Below are 20741 nucleotides of genomic sequence, written 5' to 3' on the forward strand. Positions count from 1 at the left end.
TTCGCTGAAATTGTATGAAAACTAAAATATAAATGTATGAAGGAAACCTCATTTGTTTTCGTTATACAAATTTAAACGCACGAAGAAGCAAATTTCAAATGAATGTCAATAAGCCTATTCGAATATCGCATGCTCTGTCTCTCACTGGATCGTAAGCCTTTTAATCATGCGTACCAACCGTACTGAAAGTATTGCACAAGCGTCACTTCAGAAAACCCGTTTAAAATATCATCTATTATTTTGACATGTGTCTTTAGTTTGTATTATTTGCATTCAACTTTCAAATATTGAATTGAATTCTTTCACGAAAATTTGTTGTTTATTTTCGACTTTGGAGTTGTGAATTTATCAAATTCGATGCAGGTAAAAAAGAATCGGATGCATCGGTGACAAAGTGAAATATGAACGTAGTCCAACTCGGATTTACGACTGTTGTACAAAGCAATCAAAAAAAGATTAGACGCAATATAATTGCCCGTTGAGCAGATAGAAAGCAGAGAGAAAAACAATCAATTCATTTATCGTAAGTAGACCGAGACCAGTATGGTACAAACATTTGGATGTTTGGTGTTGACCTTTTTGAAAGTGATTATTGTTTAGAAGTTTTCTTCGTTTCAATCGAAGCAGATGTCATTGAAAGTGCAAATTCAAAACGAGCGGTTTAATTTAAAATGTGTGTTGGTGATTCAATTTTTTTCTTCTTTATTTTTGTCTGTCTTAAAAATTAAAATACATAAATCAAAATTGTTTTGTTGTGAGTTTGAATGATGCTTCAGGGGAATGTGTGATGCTGCATTTCTACTAGTGAGTTTCAAGAATACGTATATCTTCTCCATACATTTTTTGGACGTGAAAAACTAAAAACGACAATAATTAACTGCAGAATATCTGTACCACTTGACGGATAGTTCTTTTTATGTCATTAATCTCGCCAGTTACCACGATCGAAAAAAATAATATGGAAATAGTATGAGAAAAACATACGTAATTTTCGAACTCACTAATAGATTTTATGTGCCACTGTCATAGTATGTTTGTGGTGTTTCTGGGACAAAGATTACTGGTTTTGTGATGAGTCGTCTTCTATCCGATACTTGTTGTGTGTGTCGATGACCAGGCGTCTGTAATGAAAAATACCGTTCGATTTAGAGTTAAACAAACGTTTGTGTTGAGATCTTAATATTGTGTGTTAATATTGAACTACGAAATGCATTAGACACTTTCATCTCTCACGCAAACACACACACATCAAACATTAGTGAACTGGACACATGAAATGATTGGTCAATATAGTTTTGTTACGATAAATTTTGCTAGTTCATATGAATTTGGTGAAATGTCCCCTTTGCCCCGTCGAACAAATAAATATTTAAACATGTTTACAAGAAGCGATTTGTTGATATAACAGCTGTACCCAATATTTAAAATGAATCCCATTCATAAATTTGTTTATATACTCACACTGAGTGCTTACGCTATTTGATGAACACATCGTTTTTTAAAACAAGAAACCGTCAATTAGAATGCTCAAATCTTATAAATATTTTATCAATAAACATTTAAATCGACCGAATGAATGGTATTGACAGTGCATTCATAAAAATGTAACTTAAAATGCTAGTTTCGATTTGAATACTGATCAACCCTATAATAAGTAATCTAGAGGAAAAAAGCATAAAAATATAAAAAAAAAACATTTTCAAAATCATAAGTCTTTCAGCGTAAATTCCAAAGCAACTTTTAGCTGATTCATCGTGTATATTATTGTTTTTTTTTAAATGATCAAATCACACAATATTTTATGAAGAAAAAATAATATCAAAAATATTACGTACCCCTTGGCATGAGCATGTATTTTCATCGAAATAAGTTCCACTGGAGCAGTCTTTGCTTTCACGACATTGACACTTGCAAGTGTCTGGATCCCAAATTTTTTCCTCGGTTTCCTGAAACGGAGTCAATAACCATATTTAAGTAAATAATCTCAAATTACAATCAGTCCATTCAACTTACTGCTAAGCACTTATTTTTGTCTTCGATATTTATACAATAGCACAAGCATTGTGATTTATTGTATCGTTGATTTTTTTTACAGTCCGACTCCTTTTTCCGACAATCACATTTGCATTTTGTATGCTCTTCGACTTCAACTATCTCTTTATTCAAAAATTTCATCTTTCCGCCGCTTTGATATTGCGATTTGAATACCTTCATTGAAAACGAAAAGATCAATGAAAAATCCATCAAATTCCACAATAAAATAAAAAAAAGCATACCTCGTAAACAATTATATTGGTTTCGATTGCTTGACACGACACCAGATTATTGTTACAACAGCCGCTGCATTGTTTCACCCGCGTGCATGATGGAAATACAACAATAGTTGGATCCTTAACATCAGATCCATCGGACAATCGAAGTGGAACGACCGCCATTTCTGGTTTACATTGAGCTGGAATTGGTCGGCTACCACTACTTCTCTCCACTACTACGCCAAAACGAGCTGAGAAAATATGGAAAAATAAAACTAATTACATTTTTTTGTTTATTTACAGAAATATATCACTGTGATCAAGTAACCATTGCGAAAACTCTCTGCAATGGAAGCAAAAGATATTCTATCTTATTTTATGGAATTAAGCCATAGTCAAAACGAGTATTTTCAGTATAACTTGGCATCGAATGCAGTACTCGATTGGTTTGGTCGTACAATTCAAGGCAACAAATGTATCGAACGATTTTTTCAATACGACGTATGGCCACAGTATGAGCAGAACTTTGTCGCTGCCGTCACATGCGATCCAATTGAAACCAGATCAACTCACGAACAAGCGTAAGTTTACCTCTTAAATTTCGAAATAATACTATTGTGATACAAAATAAATGGCAACATTTTGAAATTTTTAGAAAAGAGACGCCAATCGAGAATGACATACTGTGTACACCAAAAGATACACCAACATTTTCCGGATATGATAGCCCGCCACCGTCAAAACGAAATCTTGACCATCCGCCGCCGCTTCATCGAAACAAAAAGCATAAGAAACGTGTAAAACAGTATCAAATGTCATCTTCAAGTTCGGACGATGAATTCGAGACCGACAATAAAACGTACAATTTGCGTCGTACGACGTGTGAAGGAGTCCAAAGTAAAAATGTGATCAAATCCGAATCGAAAATCGTGCAACAAGATGGACGATTACTGCGAAAACGAACGGTAATTGAAGAAATTCCCAAATCCAATAATAATGAAGACGATCGCAGCTCATCGCCGATGAAACGATCAAAGAAAATGCTTGACAGTGTCAATGAATTATCATGTCCGTCATCAAGCACCGATGGTTGTTCGTCGGCTAATTTTAATTCTTCAAAGCCATATTCAGAACTTAAGTATTTAGAATCGATTGGATCAATTCGAACGATTCGACGTGCAAAACATCCAGGCATTAATAAACTTCCAACGACAAAATCCATTACAGCCACACCATTCGTTTCGCCAGAGTCACAAAATGGATGGGATCGAAAAACAAAATTGAAAATTTCTTATCGAACCGGATTGGTACAAAAGGACGATATTCAATTTGCGTTAATTATTTACGAACCTTTGACACACGTCACCCGACGCAATTTACTAGATGAATTTGAAAAGGCCGCCGAAGAAGAAAAACACGAACAACAACAACACAAAGACAAAGTAACAAAATTACTATTTTCGTCGCCGTCCTTTGAATCGATTCAAAGTCCAAGAGACCCATCCATTTTAAAAACTCCAACCATTCGCAATAAACCGAAAAATGAAAAAGTTTCATCTTTGCGACGGCTACGATTTTAGTTTAGATAACATGTAATCAATTTTTACAGGAAACTCATGCAACATTTTTCGGATGTTTGGATAGAATGTCCTCGTTGCATTAAAAAACACAGAAATATGTTGAAATTACCGATGTATAAATAATAAACTGTTTTCATTTTTTTTTTTTTTGCTTTTTTGTTAAGTTTAGTTTAAGTTTCAGAAAAAACTATGACCTAGTTTCTGTGTTAAATGTGGTCTTTAATGTATCGTACAAATTAGTTACAATATTTGCCATTCGTATTTTGTATTAAGAATTAAGACTAATTGAATAAATTGTTGTTTTTCTAACAATTACTTGAACACACAGAGATTTAACTTATTAACTTACGTGATATCACTTCAATCTGCCCACGCGACTCTTCATCGAGTAAATTAAAGAAATCATCATAGCTATTTAAGTCATTTGTAACGTTCATCGGCACAACCTGAAATTATAATATGCAATGCAATTAATTTTAAACAGCATTAAAATACCTCAGTACACTTAAAATATCATTTTTTATCGAACAAACATCATGCATTTATTTTCGATTTTCAAGTATTTTGCTTTTGTGGGAAAGTTTAATGAATCATTTGTCTATTTGTGTGATAAGCAGCACTCATGACTGGAGTGCCATTTACAAAAAAAAAAATGTGTTTGTCCACGATGCATTTCTGTCTTGATAACATTGAACGTGTGTGCGCTGAGGTGTCAACTACCAGAGAGCAGTAAAAACAATGCCACCCAATATAGCGTAGTTATTTTCTGTCAACGTCATTGCCATTGTTTACCACGGTGAATTTTTATTTCTTTTGTGATTTATATCACAAGAGTTCTAACGTGTTTTAACTCTGATTTGAATTATAAACACGTACAGAGTGATAAATTTTGTAAAAATATAATGTATGCACGCGCTCGATAAAGAGTATTCAAAACTACTGTATCTGTTAAGTAAATACTAGATACACTTGTCGCTCTCGCTACCTGATGTCGCAATTTAAATACAGCGAATATATTTGAATGTTTCAACATATTGTTCTATATTAAATAGACACCTATGATTATCTTTGTATCCGTTCTCGTTCTCACCGTTTCGCTTAATATTACAGTCGAATGAATCATCCAGTGCACACATATTGGCACCGTATGTCTCCGTCAATACAGATATATTCATTTTATAATAATCAGCATTCCGCAGGTTGGCCATTTGGCAGCCTGAATGAACTGCGTCGACATTGAATAAATTATGTAAATAGAGATTTGGCCACATTTTTGTTTGTGTCAAATTGAATACAACAATATTATGAGTCATGACGTTACTACGGACATAAAAAACTTCCAAAACAAATCAATTCGGGAATATTGTGCACATCTGATGTGCTTGCTGTTCATTTTTTGATGGAAAACACACTCAATCAAAGTGATGTTATTGCGTGAGCAAAGCGGATGTTCCAAATTACCGCTAATCATGCCAACGGAGTTAAATACAAGTGCTGAACCACTTATAATCGCGCGGATTTCATATGTGACAGTGTGTTTTTGGATTTTACACTCAATATATACGATCATCGAAGAGAGTATTTTCATTGTTGTATTTTTCAATGCGTTTGTTATGTGAATGCAATTGTGTTTAGTCGTTCACGCAACTGCATAAATTCATTTAATTTGCATTTAAATTTCTGACGCGACTTCTTATGCATTGATATATCGATTTTGTTATGCTCTCTTCTTCATCGACCTATTCTCTGCTTTTTCGTGGCCCGATGCAATGTTGTTTCGTCACACCTTTCACTGCATCGTTCGTGAGAATCATTTCAAAGGTGATGGTGAATCATCCTTTTTAATCTCATGCCAAATTGGTGCAACATGTTTGAAAAGTGATGTGTGTGGTTTTTGTCTGCATACCGTTTGCATGTGTATCATCATGAAACCAGAGACATTATTTTTGATACTTGTTTTGACCACGCGTCTGTTGGGTGCCATCAACTCACCTTCCCACCTTTTCACAATAAATGCTACCTTTTTTTTCACAATAAAATTCAGACCACCGTAATTTATAGTAACATTAAAAATGGTAAGATTTATAGGCGGTCTGCAATGAGAGTGCACACCGCATACTATTGAGCAAACGAACGTGCGATGCCATTTAATCATAATCAGTATATCAGCACACAGTGAAAAAAATTCTGTGTTTTAGTTTTCTTTCACATTTACAACAATCGATATTGACGAATTTTAAAACAAACACATTAACAGATCTGCTGATAATAAACCTTTTCGTGGAACCCGATTGGAAAACATGCGCTTTTCTCAACATTTCATAAGAACAGCATCTGTTGACAACTGTTTGCTCATTGTCGAAATTCATTCGTAAAACAACTTCTGTTCAACAGTAATTTTTTTCTCTCGTTGCGTTTACTTTCAACGGTTTTGTTTAATTGAAAATTCCAAGAAATGTACCTTTTGTTTAGATCTTTTGTCCAAAAAAAGATTGTTTACTCGTTATTTCCCGTAACTCGAGTTTGATGAAGTTTTAACAGAATGTCAAAAAGAACGTATATCGAGCTATAGGTCGCTTGAAACAAGCTCAAAACGAGTTTATAATATGCAAAATAAGGTAGCGTTGCAGTTGGATATGGATATAAGATAATTTTATCACTTTCGATGATTTTGATTCACAAATAAACGTATTTGTGCATTTTAACGAACCGTATTATGTCTGAAACTATTTCGGTAATCGTCTTAGCGTATCTCAAGAAATGCCAAAATTGCAATTTTCGTGGAATAATAGTGGCCTAAATTTGCTATTAAAAATTGATACATTTTACACAACTTTCTTATCAACAAGCTTTTTTTAACAGAAATGTGAAAGATCGTTAGCAAAATGGTTTGAAATGAATTAAAAACAATGAGATTCAAGATCCAACGTTAATGATCACCTATCTTTTAATTGTTTCTAAGTTGTTTTCCAAATATTTAGTTAGCACAACGTCTCGTTGCGGTAAGCAAAAATTGTAATTGTATTTATTCCGTTAACGGCGCCAATAGACAGTTTCTGAGAATTTTATAATTGTTTACCCGGGATATTCATTTATATTTACGCTCATGTGTATAAGTCAGTTTGTGTGCCAAACTGGTGATTGGCAAAATTTGGTGGCAAAAACATCGACAACTGTGCAAACGACAGGTCACTTCAAAATGTTCACGTGGAATAATGGAAAGTCCAGGCACTAATTTTTTCAAAAAAACTAAATAATGAACGGCAGCAAAGTGGATTACACCATAACTTTACTTTATGAATAGTAATTAGGCTTGCATTTGCTTTCAGAAAGTAAAAAACCTGTATATAATCGAACAATATGCATTCGTTGTGATTCATCACAAAACTATGAAAGAATCATGGCAATTAAGATAGAGAAGAATGTGAAAATAAATTATTTTTGGATATTTTTGGAAATAAAAAAGAACGGTAAATAGTTGCATAAGTCCACTCACCTCGTTTGACAGTTGATGATGGCTTTCATCGTCGTGATTTGGTTTGTTATCTTTTTTATGACGTTCGTTGAAAATATTTTCATCGGTGAGACTGCTCACTTGGTTTACAGGTGACATACCATCGTCGGGGAATCTTATTAAATCCCTATTTCCTGACAATGACGACGCCGCATTAAAACCACTGAATGGTGCACTATAGCGACGACGATCGTGATTAAATGCATTCTGATATGGTCGCTCATATTGGTAAGGCAATGCCTCTTGTGTAGTCACGACACCGCACAACGCAATCACCATTAGGCACAACAAAATGGCAAACATTTTTAATTTATAATTTTTCACGTCAAACATTCTTGATACTGGCTAGCTTATATAATTCTTTGGCTAATTTTTCACTGTAATGTCAATAAATGCACTTCCATTTACTATGAGAAAAAAAAAAAACAAAACAAAAACAATTAAAATGTTTTGGTTGAGAAAAATTGTAAGTTAATTTCAACAAAATTGAAATTCGTGCGGTTACAATTAAATCGATCAATGTTCAATTCTAAGAAATCGTTATAGGAACACTGTTTGCAAGCAAACATTGGTTGATACAAAACACAGGTTTCTAAGATGTTTTCACTTTTTTTTCTTATCAAATGAGAGAAATAAACTATTTTTCATTTAAAATTTCAGTTGTTTAAAATAAATACGAAGCAAAGACCGTATCGATGCAAATTATTTAGAAATTTATCGAATTTGTCCATCACATTCCAAACACTCGATACAAAAAAGATGTTTATTGCAAAAGTTTGGCATAAAAACCATTAGTTTATTAGTTACACCATGGAAATGACACGTTTTAGTATTCGGTTTAATGATAATTGAATTGCATTCGTAAATGCATCACACTAAAATGTCGATGGACAATAGAATTTCTATTGCGATTCGTCGTTTTTGTAATAGATTTCATGTGATGACATGTGATTATTTGTGCTATTGTTTCTTTGACCGTAATTATATTGTTTTGGTAGTTTTCATAGGAAATTACAAGCCAATTACAACTTATTATAAACTGTTTTTCGTTTTTGCTACGAAATTTTTACTAGTTAGTTGTTTTTGCTACAAAATGTTTATTATACCACGAATAAAAGTAGACGGTATCACAGATTTACTTTGTTTGGCACTTTGATAGCTATTTTATCAGTTCACTGTTCAAGCGTTCGAGATAAATGGTCAACATTTAATGAAATAGTTTAATCAAAGTTTGGCTTATTTAAGGAACGATCAACGATGAGTCCTCAACATGAAATAATTGAGGTTTAAACATTTAGTTTAAACTAGATAAGATTATACGAGATACAAATTTCGCTCATTTGAAACTGAAACCGCATGAAGAGCAGAGAAGTGAAAGAGATGAGCTATGACGCGTTCAACGAATTATTTTCGTGGAAATGACGACACAAACACTTTTATTTGCCATTAGAATTGCAATGTGACAACGGACAGTGATAACAATTCGAGATCAGGAGGATGTGAAGAATTGAATTAAATTGATGTGTTATGTGTCCGATTAGAAGCGTTTGTAGCCTGGCATAATTCTTATGAGTGACTAATTTAATGTGCAAAGCTTGATTCATTCGTTGATTATTATAGACTCTGTAAGTTCGATATCTCCAGCTAAAAAAAAAACAATTTGATAAATGGTCGGCATGTTTTATACTGTTTGTTATACATTTCTCCATTTCGCGTAGTTTTGGCTGGGAATTTTTCATAAGAAATCTGTATTCATATCATATTCAGAATTGAATGCAACCAACGAATTCGATCAAGGTTATCCAACTTGCGGAACAATAACACGACACTTGTTTTGTATAATTTAGATATCGCATATATTCCGTGATGATTTAAATACAAAACGATCATGCTCCAGACAGACACACTTTTGTGTGTTGTGCGAAAAACTACATGTAAAATATCGCTACGGTAGACTAAATATTAAATCACCTAAATCTTAACAAAAATCGTTGTTTTCAAACTTATCGCTTTTTTTCTCTCTCGCGTTCATCACATTTCACAAATGTTAGCAGTAGGCTTTGAATGAGAAAGTAATCACTATAGATATGTGAATATGTGATGGTCAGCAAACAAAATGTTTCAGTAAATAAACAAAAGAAGAATTCAATTCACAATACACAATACAAAATACAAATATTGTTCGTTGTTTCGTAGTCTTTTTCGTTTTTAAATGAAATGGAAATCACTGTGCATCGCACAGTGTACGCACCATATAGCACCGACACACGAATCACTCTTGTTTCATTCGACAGGTAATAGTTAACTGAAAACACACAAACATTCAACATGATATTTTATTAAATGTCGCGTACGAACATCATGTGGAAATTAGCTGCGATTTGTGTTTCGATGTATTCTTACATATCATTCGCCGCACACATTGTTTCTTCGCATATAACGTCACAATATGCTTAATGTATGTGTGAAGTGACTGCGATGTAAAACTTGTTGTTGTCGTTTATTTGACGATGGCATTGCTCCATGATCACATTATCTCGTATTCAGTGCCACTTTTAAACAAAATCAATCAAGATCAAAATTTCAAACAAAATTTTACAACACTCACTCAGTTCCTTTGTGTTAGAGATATATGTGTGTTCATTATTGAAATGAAAACATTCTATCAAAATGAATAAATATTTAAATGTGATAAGAGTAAAATGAATATTTTTCAAGCGGATTTCCATTCGATCGCTCATTTTAGTTGAATATAAATTATATTTTGTCACACCTGACACAGTTGCAATTCAAGCTTATGAAACGTAATGCTAACGATTTAAATAAGCAAACATTTTATCGTAGACTCAAACCGATTGTGGTTGTGGTTTAGGTTCCAAATGAGGCGGTAATTTATGACGTATGACTGTTTTTTGTAATGACATTTCAAATTGTTTGTTTACATTTGGTTACTTTTGCTTATTGAATTGCGTAAAAATCGTGATTGATTTAAATTTTTCAAATCGGGACTTAATTTACTAGATTTTTTCAAGTTTTCTATCTAGTCAGCTGTTACAATGCACACTAACAAATCATCGACAAACTATCTGCTTAATGCTATACACAATGAAGAATCATCGCAAAATTTGCTTCGAGTAAGTTTGGTTTAATACTCACACTTCTATTCGCAACCAAATAGTGGCTTTTTTCAGAGTGTGATTAAAATATTTTTATAATCTTTTTTTGGTGATTTATTATCTATAGATTGCATTTTGTTTGGCGAGAACAGGGAAAAAGGTGACGTTCATTTCAAGAAAATCGCCCGAATCACTTCCAATCGAAGACGGTGCAGATGAAACATTATACAGAGACATTTTAATGAATATCGTTTTCAGCTACTCATTTGATGCAACCGAATTGATCAAATATTTGCTGGGCATAGAAAAGTTACAACCAAGACCTGATGTAGTGATCATTGACTTTTTGCACACATTTTTCGAAGATCATCTCATTTCATCATGGGATACGGATCACAATTTTCAATCACATTTCATCGAATGTCACATGCTCATAACTGCCAGTCTCTTTAGCACTATGGACGTATTATCAAATGGTAGTCGTGACAAATTTATCAGTGTTATTTGTATAGATCCAAATCGCCATAAAATTTACAAGCGATTCATTCAAACTCTTGTCGATTCATACTACTATAAACCAGATTGTATTTTATCAATGAAGGATTCGTTGGAACGCTTTGCTAAATTAAATTGATAACGATTCCTTTGGGTAAATAAATATATCTTTATTTGTATTGATTAATAAAATGTTTTTTTTTCTTCTCTTGCACACATAAAATTTTCTATTAAATATCAGTAAAAACGGATAATCAATTTTACGAAAATAGTCTCTCATCATCAGGTTTTCTCTGTGTTGTTTTCTTATTTAAAAACTAAATATTCCCTTACATAACTAATGGAAATGGCTCATTTTCTGCTTCTCATTTGCATTGTATTGTATTACAAAATATTCTCTCTTTTAAATATAACAGTATTTGCCTCAATTTGCATTAAACATCTGTGATACATAACGTGATATAAATACAAAATAAAATGTTCATGCAATATTAATCTCTCTCCTTTTAAGCTGAATCAATTCAAATTGAGGTTTTTTAATTTTATGTTTTTTTATTCGCTGTTCAGTTAAAGTTTCTGATTATGTTGTAGCTTCGTGTTGAATAATCGTGATCGGTACGAACAAAACTTCTTTTAATGGTGACATTAAATGTTTCTTTCCAAATTGAAATCTAATTATAAAAATAGAATGCGATTCAATTAGTTCGATAAAATGTAGAAAGAATTTGATGTGACATTAACCTGTGCATCGTCGAGGTGAACACAAAAGCTCAGATCAATCAATTTTAGTTTGGGACACTGATTTAAAATCCTGTAAAAGCAATAGTTATAAGTTCACGATAATCGAAAATTCGAAATATTTGAGAGGAAACTTACAAATAACATTTTTCGGTTGATATGCCTAGGGTTAATCACAAAGAAAAGAAAAAAATGGATATTAATCGATATGTAATGGAACGTAATGAAAGTAATGGAGACATATAATGAAAATCAAATATGTATAGCATATAATGGATAATAATGGTTGATATACCCATGACACCGAGCAAATCAAGTTGTTCCAAATTCGGACAGAGATTCGCAATATTTTCCAAATCACGATCATTCAAACCTCGAATTGCTGCCAAAAAGAGTTTCTTCAGATTTGGACATCCTTTGAGCAGTTTTAGCAAACTTTCTCCCGGTGACGCTTCGTCACGCAAACTGCAAAAACAATCATAAATAATTGTTAATGTAAGAATTTATAAAAAATTCTTCTTTTTATACTAACCACCATCCAAAGTCAACCTCTTCCAATTCGGAGCACGAAGCTGCCAGTGCCCTTAGGCCAGTTGATGACAGACCACGTGATTTCCACATATCAATCGATTGAATATGTAAATTACACCGCGAGATGGTTGTTGCCACTTGATCCATGTTCGCTTGACTGAATGCCAAATTTATGTGTCTTAAATTTGGGTTGTTTTCCAGCATTAATGTGATTTGCTGTTCTGCAATTTCAACACGAAACAAGTCCAATCGCTCCAAATTCTTAAAACAACCAAATGGATTGCCAGTAACTCTTGAGATCGATGCATTTCTCAATGACAACTCTGAAAATCGAACGAAAATGAAATTGCATCAAGTAATTCGATCGATGGTCAAATGATATATTACCTTTCAAATTATCACAGATCATTCCAACCGTTTCCAGACTATTTGAACTCAAAAATTTCACCGAATTCAATCGTAGATGCGTCACTTGTTTACCACAATGTCGAATGAAGCTGAAAACAAAACAATAAAACTTTAATGATGTAAATGGACTATTATCGAATTTGTAGTTGGCCAACGTACTCATTGAAATCGGATGATGTCAAATTGTTAAATAATCCACACCATGAGAGATCTATCTTTTTGAGAAAACGGCATCGTTGTTTGAATGTATTTATTACTGAAGCATCGACAACGTCCCAAAATGGCATCAAATTGAGTTCGGTGTAGAGCGATGGGTCACGGGCAACTTGATGAAATTTTCGACATGTCTGTGACATTCGACACAACGACAACAAGTCAAGGTAGGAACAAATTTTTAGTAAAATTTCAGACTAAAAAAAAGAGAGAAAATGCAATAATACAAATATGGCGAGTACAAAGACAATGACTTACAGGCATATTTTTTAAAGTGTATGGATCCTTTTCAGTTGCATCAGGTACATTGGGACATCTTCGATCATTACCACAATTGATTTTTATTATAAAGTTCTCGAGGTCTTTTATTAAAAAGTCTTTGAGCAATTGATCTTGATTGTGATTTGGTGCTGGCACTGGTGTAAATGATACTTTCTCCAATTTTCGTTGAATGGGTCCTTTGTTTACTTGTGACATGCTCATGAGATGATGAAAATCGTCTCGTGGTGTGAATTTTATCCCTTCCAATAAAACTCCGTCGATTTCTGTTTAGATAGACAAAAATAATAGACTATCTATCTATCTTAAAATCATTTGTAAAGATCCTACCTGTGAAATAGTCCAATTTCCGATGATTGAATTCAATACGTATGATTCGGGTGGGAATTTTAATATCTTTGATCGTTGGCGAAAAAATGTTAGAATCGTTTGAACATGTTCGAATGCCAGAGTCATTGCGTTCATCAATTTCCCATAAGCATACCCATTTTTCATTTATTGTAAATGCCCATAGTTTCACAATGGCACCTGGATTGTATGTTTCATAAATTGAAATATCACTGGGAAACACAAAATCCTCGAATTCAACCACTGAAGAGAAACATAAAATATTAGTATTGCCATTATAACAGAAGGCATAAAAGCTAGCATAAAAGAAACAGAGATTAGTAAGTACCTATGAAGTCTTGTGGCATATTCTCGTTAACTGTTTGCGGCATAATATCGGATATGCGAGACGGCGCCATATCCCACCATCGACCATAAGAACGCTATAAAAAGAAAATATAATCCAATTGAAAGGTTTAAGACTCCATTATGTATATCGCTTACCATAGCAAATGTTTCCGGAAAATCGCCATAATTTGGATATTTCGATGGTCTCCCTGTAATATTGCATGCTGTATATGAAATACTGTTGTCACTTCCATACTGCGAACTAAATTCTAAAACTCGAGATGCAAATTGTGATATTGCAGTCTCACTACGCTGAGCCGTTCCATTGCATAGGCCATAAATGTCATCGGTTGTTATTTCGGAGCTTGATGATGATGTTTTTGTGGCTGTCGTGCTGATTAAATCATCGAACGATGACGATGAAGATGAGGCTGATTGTGAAGCGGTTCGAAATAGTTCGTTGTTAACATTGTGAAACATTTTCAACTCTATCGAATGCCGTGTGTACAAATATTGTGTATGCAACTTTCTACCACAGTTGTGTTTACTTGCAAAGACACCTTCTGGTCATCGAACAAATGAAGTTTTCTATTTCCTTTTATCGAACACGCTCACCTATATATGTGCACTTGATCTGCTTTCTTTTTTTCTTTATCAATAGCAAACTTTCATTCCTTATTTGATGGCCGTTTATCTTGAGTTTAAAGTTCCAATGCTAATTGAGATCATCGGCCCCGATTATCAATTGTGTATGAATTTAAGTACACAAATTAGCTATCAGAATTTATTTTTCTAAAACAAAAATTTCTTCAAACAAAATGACAAAAACTATTTGTCATCATGCACACACAACTAACTAATCTAATTCGGATGTGGAAACAACGATGTTCACACAATTTACTGAAATACACTGTTTAATATTAACAACAATCATATACGTTTCTTTTTAGTATGGTATAATTAAATTAAAATCATTTGTACACTCATGTTTCCTCGTCTCTGGTTATTTCTCTTTGCTTTGCTCACTTAAACTGCACTAATCCAATTCACTGTGTGATGTGTGACTGCACATAATTTCGTTTGTTTCAATGTTTTTCTTGTGTGTGCGTTCTTTGCATTTCACTATTGCCTTTCATTATTATTGACACTTTGTTAAAACATCAGCTGCTCCGAATAACGCATACCATCGCATCGACATTCTATTTACAAAGCACTGCATTGTTTCACGTTTGCAAGCAGAACCATTATACAAACACACACAAAATCGAAATTTGTTTCGTATATTTGTGACGCGTTCACACTAAATGTCTCTTAGTAATAATTTTGAGAGTTAACGAAAATAAAATCGATAAAAGTGTTTTCTTCGAATTTAAATAATTTTTAAATTTAAATTTATTTTCAAATTTCCAATCTATTTTCGTGTATTGTCGGCTTAAACTTGTGTAAAAATAAAATGAAATACATTCAGCTTGCGTGTGAACGAAACGCAACTCTTCGGCTGTCATCTATTTCGAAGCAACGAATTCACATAAAATTCAATTCAAACACCGCATTTTATGCGCTAACCGACAATCACTCAAACAACTTATGAAGTGAACTTTTGTGTTCTAAGTTTTGTGTTTGTTCTTATGTTCGTTTAAATTTTCGTTCATAATTTGTTATTTATTGCATTTTTGGCTTTCGTTAGTGAATATTTTAAAGATTTTGTTTTTATTTTGACTTGAATATTCGGGAGTTCAAATAAACCATTGCGCATTACTGAGAGTAAGTATCGTACACCATCAACTTTTGTTGTATGCATTCAACATTTTTATAAATTACAGTTGGTGAATAAGAAAAATTAATCGGTGCAATCAAAGAATATGTTTGTTAACATTAATTTTTCATTGTAAAGTGATGCATGTTGCATCCCAATGCACAGCATTCCATTGTACATTGCTGTTGAAGTAATTGCACATTCATCTAACGGTGTCAAAGTTTCACATTTTGATCAGGCATCTGCAATATACAATTTGTATAACATTTTTGTTTGTTTCTTTTCGTTAGAATTCACGTGTTTTGGTGGAACAAACGACGAAAATGTCATCAGATGATACGGTGAAGGTTGCAGTACGGATTCGGCCTTTGGTCAAATCGGAGAAAGACAGAGGATGCCAAAGTATTGTGCATAAGACAGCAACACATCCGCAAGTGATTGTCAATACAGGCACAAAAACATCGGACAAGTACACATACAATTATGTTTTTTCACCGGAAGATTCACAGGAAATGATCTATGACAATGCTGTTAGGTCGATGGTGTTCAAATTGTTTGAAGGCTTCAATGTCACGATTCTAGCGTATGGTCAAACAGGCAGTGGAAAAACCCATACCATGGGCACAAATTATAATAGCAACGGTGATATCGATGAGGTGGGTGTTATTCCACGCGCTGTCAATGAGATCTTTGAACAAATCACAACAATGGAGATTGACAACGATTTCACGGTAAATTGTTCATTTGTCGAACTCTATCAAGAGAAATTGTACGATTTGTTGACAACAAATCAAAGAGATCAAAGCATTGTTGACATTCGCGAAGTAGATGGAAAAATCGTTATTCCAAATCTAACTGAGCGAATTGTAAAAGATACTGTATCCACGACCAAGTGTTTGATGGACGGTTCATCATTTCGAGCAGTTGGTGCAACTGCTATGAATGCACAATCCAGTCGAAGCCATGCAATCTTCACTGTAACCATACAAAAGATTCCGAAAGAAGATCCAGCCTCTGCGACGATTGCCAAATTTCATCTGGTCGATTTAGCCGGTTCGGAACGATCGAAAAAGACTCAAGCGGTGGGAGAACAATTCAAAGAAGGTGTTAAAATAAATCAAGGTTTATTGGCATTGGGAAATGTAATATCAGCATTGGGCTCAACAAATCCAAATGATAACAAACACATTGGTTATCGTGATTCGAAATTGACGCGTTTGCTACAAGATTCACTTGGCGGAAATTCAATTACATGTATGTATTATTCTTTGCTTCAGTAGTAGTAGTAGTGTTGGTGGTGGTATTGCTCGTAGTATTAGACCGGCTCACTATACTTGTTTTGCATTGCAACACTATTGATTAATTTATATTATTTCCATTCATTTCTATGTGATTCAGTGATGATCGCCTGTGTCAGTCCAGCTGATTACAATTGTGACGAAACCATTGGCACACTACGGTATGCAGATCGTGCACGTAAAATAAAAAATAAACCAATTGTCAACGAAGATCCGAAAACGGCTGAGATTAATCGTCTCAAGGCAGAAATTCAATCGCTGCGCGTTGAATTGTTGTCAAAATCTGGCATTGGAAATATGACGTCGGTTGAAAAATGTAAGTCATGTCAAGAGCCACCAACAAAAGCACAATTGCAAAAAGATAATCGTGAATTGGCGGAAAAAATGCAAATGGCACTATTTGAAATGGCACATCGTGAGAACGTGTTAACCGAATATGAAGAGACAATTGAGTCGTTAAATGCAAAAATCACCGAGTTGAAAGGACAAATCGATAAATTGGATAAAGAAAACACAACAAATATGTCGCCCGAACAACTAAAACAATATGAAGAAAAAGTTCAAATGATTACAACGAGCATTTTGGACTTGACCGAACACATGAAGGAACGAAACGATTGCATTATACAAAATTTAAAGCACACAGAATCACAATCGATAAATGTATCACGTTCATCACTGGCCGACAGCGAAGAGCTGGCCCAAACTAACGATAAGTACATTAAACAACAAACGGAATACCAACAAGAGCTGCGAGAATTTAAGCAAGAGTTAAATGTCAAAGAGAAACTGCATTACAAATTAATCGAAAACTATGAAAAATTCCGCAGTCTAAATGATGCCGAAAATGTTAAAGCGAAAATGAAAGAGTACGAAGAGATGATCAAGAAAATGGAAAAAGAGCAAGAAGAACTTAAATTGGCGCTTCGCAATAAAAATGGTTCGGTTTCCGTAAAGTTGGCCGAAGAACGGCGAAAACGTGTGCAACTCCTTGAAGCTCAAATTGCCGAAATCAAGCAAAAGAACAATGTGCAAGCCAAACTGTTGAAACAACACGAGAAAGATGGCGATCAGATTAAGAAATTGAGCAGCGAAATCGTTGAAATGAAACAAAATAAAGTGAAATTGATCAAAAAAATGAAATTTGAAAGTGATGAGTTCCGACAATGGAAGGCACAACGTGAAAAGGAAATTGTTCAGTTGCGCACAAAGGAACGAAAACTTGAGTCTGAAGCCGTGAAAAAGGACTTACTCCATGAAAAACAACGAATTGTTCTTCAACGCAAATTCGAAGAATCGAATGCTGCAAACAAACGGCTTAAAGAAGCACTGCTGAAGGTACAAAAGAACAAAGAAAGTAAGCTAGCAAACAAGAATGCTCCGGCTCAAAAGGCAGCTTGGTTGAATGAGGAGATTGAATTGATTTCCTCAATTGTTGATATCAAACAATCATATGAACGCTTGAATGATGCAAGAGCTGAGCTAACCACCCGTTTAAATAAGGCAAAACGCAGAAAGGATAAGGAATTGGTGAAACAGACTGAAGAAGAAATTGAGATGCACAACGCCCAAATAACGGATTTGCGAGAAAAAATTCGAACAAATGATTTGGACGAAAAGATCAAAGCAATTCAAGATTCATATCAAACATTGCCAGAGAGTCGTAGCATTGTAAGACATTTGCTCAATACATTTGTTGAAAATCGTGGCAATTTCAACACATATTTTGCCCAAGCTCGTGATATGAAACACCAAATCGATGCATTGCACGAGGAAAAACAACAAATGGCCGATGAATTCAAGCGGAAATCAGATGACTTACAGAATGAAATGAAGCGTTTGGTTGATGAAAACGTGGAAAAGCAATCAGTGTTACTAAAAGCACTTGCATCCGAAGGTAATTTTATCTTTAAAAATCCACTTCATAACGTAATTTGTATTTGATTCTAATATTTATTTCAGGATCTCAATCGGAGTTGATAGCACTGTTGCAGGCGCAACTGAATGAGAAGGAAGCTGAAATTGAACAGATTAGAGATTCGAAATTAATATACAAGCGTCCAATAAAGCAACGCATTGAAGAGGTATTTTATATTAATTTTGTTTTGGCCGTTTGTTTTTAATGAATACATTTTTAAATTAGGTCACCATTGAGTTAGATGATACAATGGAGTCGGTCAACGTGGATGATGATGACGAATCGATGGATCCTGACTGGGTTAAAACTCCATTGCAGAAATGGTCGCGCCGCAAGACGACGGTTAGTACATAATTGAATTCAATTTATTGAAGTTGATCAAAGAAAATTAAACAATTTTACCGTTCGCAGCGTTTAAATTCGCAAAATTCACAAGGTTCTGAGAATGAGTCGATTATGGAGCCAATTCCAAAACCAAGCAAACCAGCGCCAAAGCGATCGAAATCATCAAAGGGTGTTTGTGGATGCAAAACAGGATGCAAGGAAGGTCATTGTGGCTGCCGTAGAAGTGGAAACAGTTGCAACGATTCTTGTGGCTGTGTCACACTCAAGAATTGTACAAATGTTTTTGGTCGAGATAGTGCCGGTAGCTTGAAACGCGGTCGTTCAATTGATGAGGACAACAATACAATTTCAGTTGATGAGGAAGATAAGGAGAATTTGGACGAAGTTGTTCCATGTACACCACCGAAAAAACTACGGTGAGCAAATCGACATATGAGTTTTATTTAGCCAAGAGGTTAATTTCACACATTGATTTTTATCGGCCTTTTCTTCTTTTCTTTTATACAGCACGGACGACATTATTAATCCATATGTTTACTCGCACAAAAAACGTCACCCCATTTTTACGGCACCATCTCAAGACGATTAGAATAGATATATAGTATATAAGAATTCATTTGCTTTGCACAATAATTTGAGGAAAATGTTATACATAAATTGACTGAATAATACAAAAACAAATAACAAAATCGAACAAAATCCTCTGTTTAATGAAAGCATTTATTTGATTCGAATATCCAAACAAAATATCTATACATTTACATATAGTTCTGCTCTAATTTTTATTGCATTCTATTTTATGTTCAATTGGCACTGGGTTGAAATGCTTCGATTTCTCTCCAAAATTTAGTACGCTCTTCAAATATTCCATTTTCTTCCATTCCAAACATTGGTTTGCCATCAAAATTAAGATTACCAAAGCGGTAGTATCTCAGCGGAAATTCTTTTGCTTCAATCCATTTTGGTAAATTACTTGATTCAGGAGTTGGATTACTGTCACATGCAAAATTTAAACATTTTAATTTGCAGTTCTCTTAATCGATTCAGCAGCCGAATCACTTACCCAGTTCGAGCAAAGTCTACCCACATTTGTACAAGCGATTTGCGCAACTCGTCATCTTCTTTTGTTGGCAATGAGTTCGAAAAGAGTTTTTTACTTATCGGGAAGAAATGAAGCTGCTCATCAGCATGAGATACACCTTCAAAATTCATTCCATTTCTTATCATTTCAAATTAATTCTTTGATTATCAATTTACCATAAAATGTCTCCGGATCACCATTAAATACTTCAGAAAAACTGATAGATGCTTTATGAGTGAGTAAATATACATAGGTGGGTGCAGCATCTCTGTGTGAAAGTCTCATTCGTAAATAAGAGTCCATTGCGTCGAGAAACCATCCATCGCCGAATAACTACAAATTGACATAAATTTTCATAAGTTAATAAGGCATGTTTGATGAATTCAATGCTGATTTACAGTTGTCAAATTCGTAAATTTATCTTTTGAGAAATTGTTTCCGAAATAAAAATCATTGATTTGTTTTGTTATCGAGTCTTGAATAGACGAATTATGATGATCATAGTAAAGTGAAATGGATAGGGCACGTTTGAAATTCGTGGA

The 20741-nt window shown here is 34.1% G+C and overlaps 6 protein-coding genes across 10 annotated transcripts; 3 read left to right on the forward strand and 3 right to left on the reverse strand.

Moving 5' to 3' along the window:
• The first annotated feature begins 204 nt into the window (after positions 1-204).
• On the forward strand, positions 205-3965 carry LOC116343617. Its single transcript, XM_031771798.1, has 3 exons — positions 205-523; positions 2556-2833; positions 2908-3965. The coding sequence occupies exons 2-3, from the start codon at positions 2601-2603 to the stop codon at positions 3830-3832; spliced, it is 1158 nt and encodes a 385-aa protein (XP_031627658.1). The 5' UTR covers positions 205-523; positions 2556-2600; the 3' UTR covers positions 3833-3965.
• Positions 661-9710, reverse strand: LOC116343618. Of its 4 annotated transcripts, XR_004201347.1 has the most exons (8): positions 9318-9651; positions 7329-7753; positions 4182-4278; positions 2277-2503; positions 2014-2208; positions 1836-1946; positions 1462-1659; positions 1007-1121 (listed from the first exon to the last, which is right to left on the reverse strand). XR_004201347.1 is itself a non-coding variant. In XM_031771801.1 (7 exons), the coding sequence occupies exons 2-7, from the start codon at positions 7677-7679 to the stop codon at positions 1011-1013; spliced, it is 1092 nt and encodes a 363-aa protein (XP_031627661.1). In that variant the 5' UTR covers positions 7680-7753; positions 9598-9710; the 3' UTR covers positions 661-1010. The 4 variants fall into 4 exon arrangements, 3 of the variants coding, with proteins under 3 accessions (XP_031627661.1, XP_031627659.1, XP_031627660.1); XM_031771801.1 differs by lacking the exon at positions 1462-1659 and having other exon boundaries at positions 661-1121; positions 9598-9710; XM_031771799.1 differs by lacking the exon at positions 1462-1659 and having other exon boundaries at positions 661-1121; positions 9318-9650.
• A 178-nt stretch (positions 9711-9888) lies between these two features.
• LOC116343619 lies at positions 9889-11143 on the forward strand. Of its 2 annotated transcripts, XM_031771803.1 has the most exons (3): positions 9889-10245; positions 10379-10480; positions 10590-11143. In XM_031771803.1, the coding sequence occupies exons 2-3, from the start codon at positions 10403-10405 to the stop codon at positions 11094-11096; spliced, it is 585 nt and encodes a 194-aa protein (XP_031627663.1). In that variant the 5' UTR covers positions 9889-10245; positions 10379-10402; the 3' UTR covers positions 11097-11143. The 2 variants fall into 2 exon arrangements, with proteins under 2 accessions (XP_031627663.1, XP_031627662.1); XM_031771802.1 differs by having other exon boundaries at positions 9889-10480.
• On the reverse strand, positions 11103-14943 carry LOC116343616 (F-box/LRR-repeat protein 4). The gene is made up of 11 exons (XM_031771797.1): positions 13958-14943; positions 13803-13896; positions 13457-13717; positions 13106-13392; positions 12794-13044; positions 12614-12723; positions 12228-12549; positions 11991-12160; positions 11834-11858; positions 11699-11768; positions 11103-11628 (listed from the first exon to the last, which is right to left on the reverse strand). The coding sequence occupies exons 1-11, from the start codon at positions 14279-14281 to the stop codon at positions 11521-11523; spliced, it is 2022 nt and encodes a 673-aa protein (XP_031627657.1). The 5' UTR covers positions 14282-14943; the 3' UTR covers positions 11103-11520.
• Positions 14944-15352: 409 nt separating this feature from the next.
• LOC116344221 (chromosome-associated kinesin KIF4) lies at positions 15353-19804 on the forward strand. The gene is made up of 7 exons (XM_031772675.1): positions 15353-15565; positions 15848-16811; positions 16956-18752; positions 18818-18939; positions 18999-19115; positions 19185-19534; positions 19626-19804. The coding sequence occupies exons 2-7, from the start codon at positions 15881-15883 to the stop codon at positions 19705-19707; spliced, it is 3399 nt and encodes a 1132-aa protein (XP_031628535.1). The 5' UTR covers positions 15353-15565; positions 15848-15880; the 3' UTR covers positions 19708-19804.
• A 20-nt stretch (positions 19805-19824) lies between these two features.
• Positions 19825-20731, reverse strand: LOC116344223 (liver carboxylesterase 1-like). Its single transcript, XM_031772676.1, has 4 exons — positions 20598-20731; positions 20376-20532; positions 20182-20317; positions 19825-20111 (listed from the first exon to the last, which is right to left on the reverse strand). Exons 2-4 carry the CDS (start codon positions 20500-20502, stop codon positions 19922-19924), a joined length of 453 nt encoding a protein of 150 aa, XP_031628536.1. The 5' UTR covers positions 20503-20532; positions 20598-20731; the 3' UTR covers positions 19825-19921.
• Between the last annotated feature and the right edge of the window lie 10 nt (positions 20732-20741).

The sequence above is a fragment of the Contarinia nasturtii genome, unplaced genomic scaffold, assembly GCF_009176525.2.
Source record: "Contarinia nasturtii isolate CC-2019 unplaced genomic scaffold, AAFC_CNas_1.1 Cnas_scaffold_1037, whole genome shotgun sequence".
NCBI classification, from domain to species: domain Eukaryota; kingdom Metazoa; phylum Arthropoda; class Insecta; order Diptera; family Cecidomyiidae; genus Contarinia; species Contarinia nasturtii.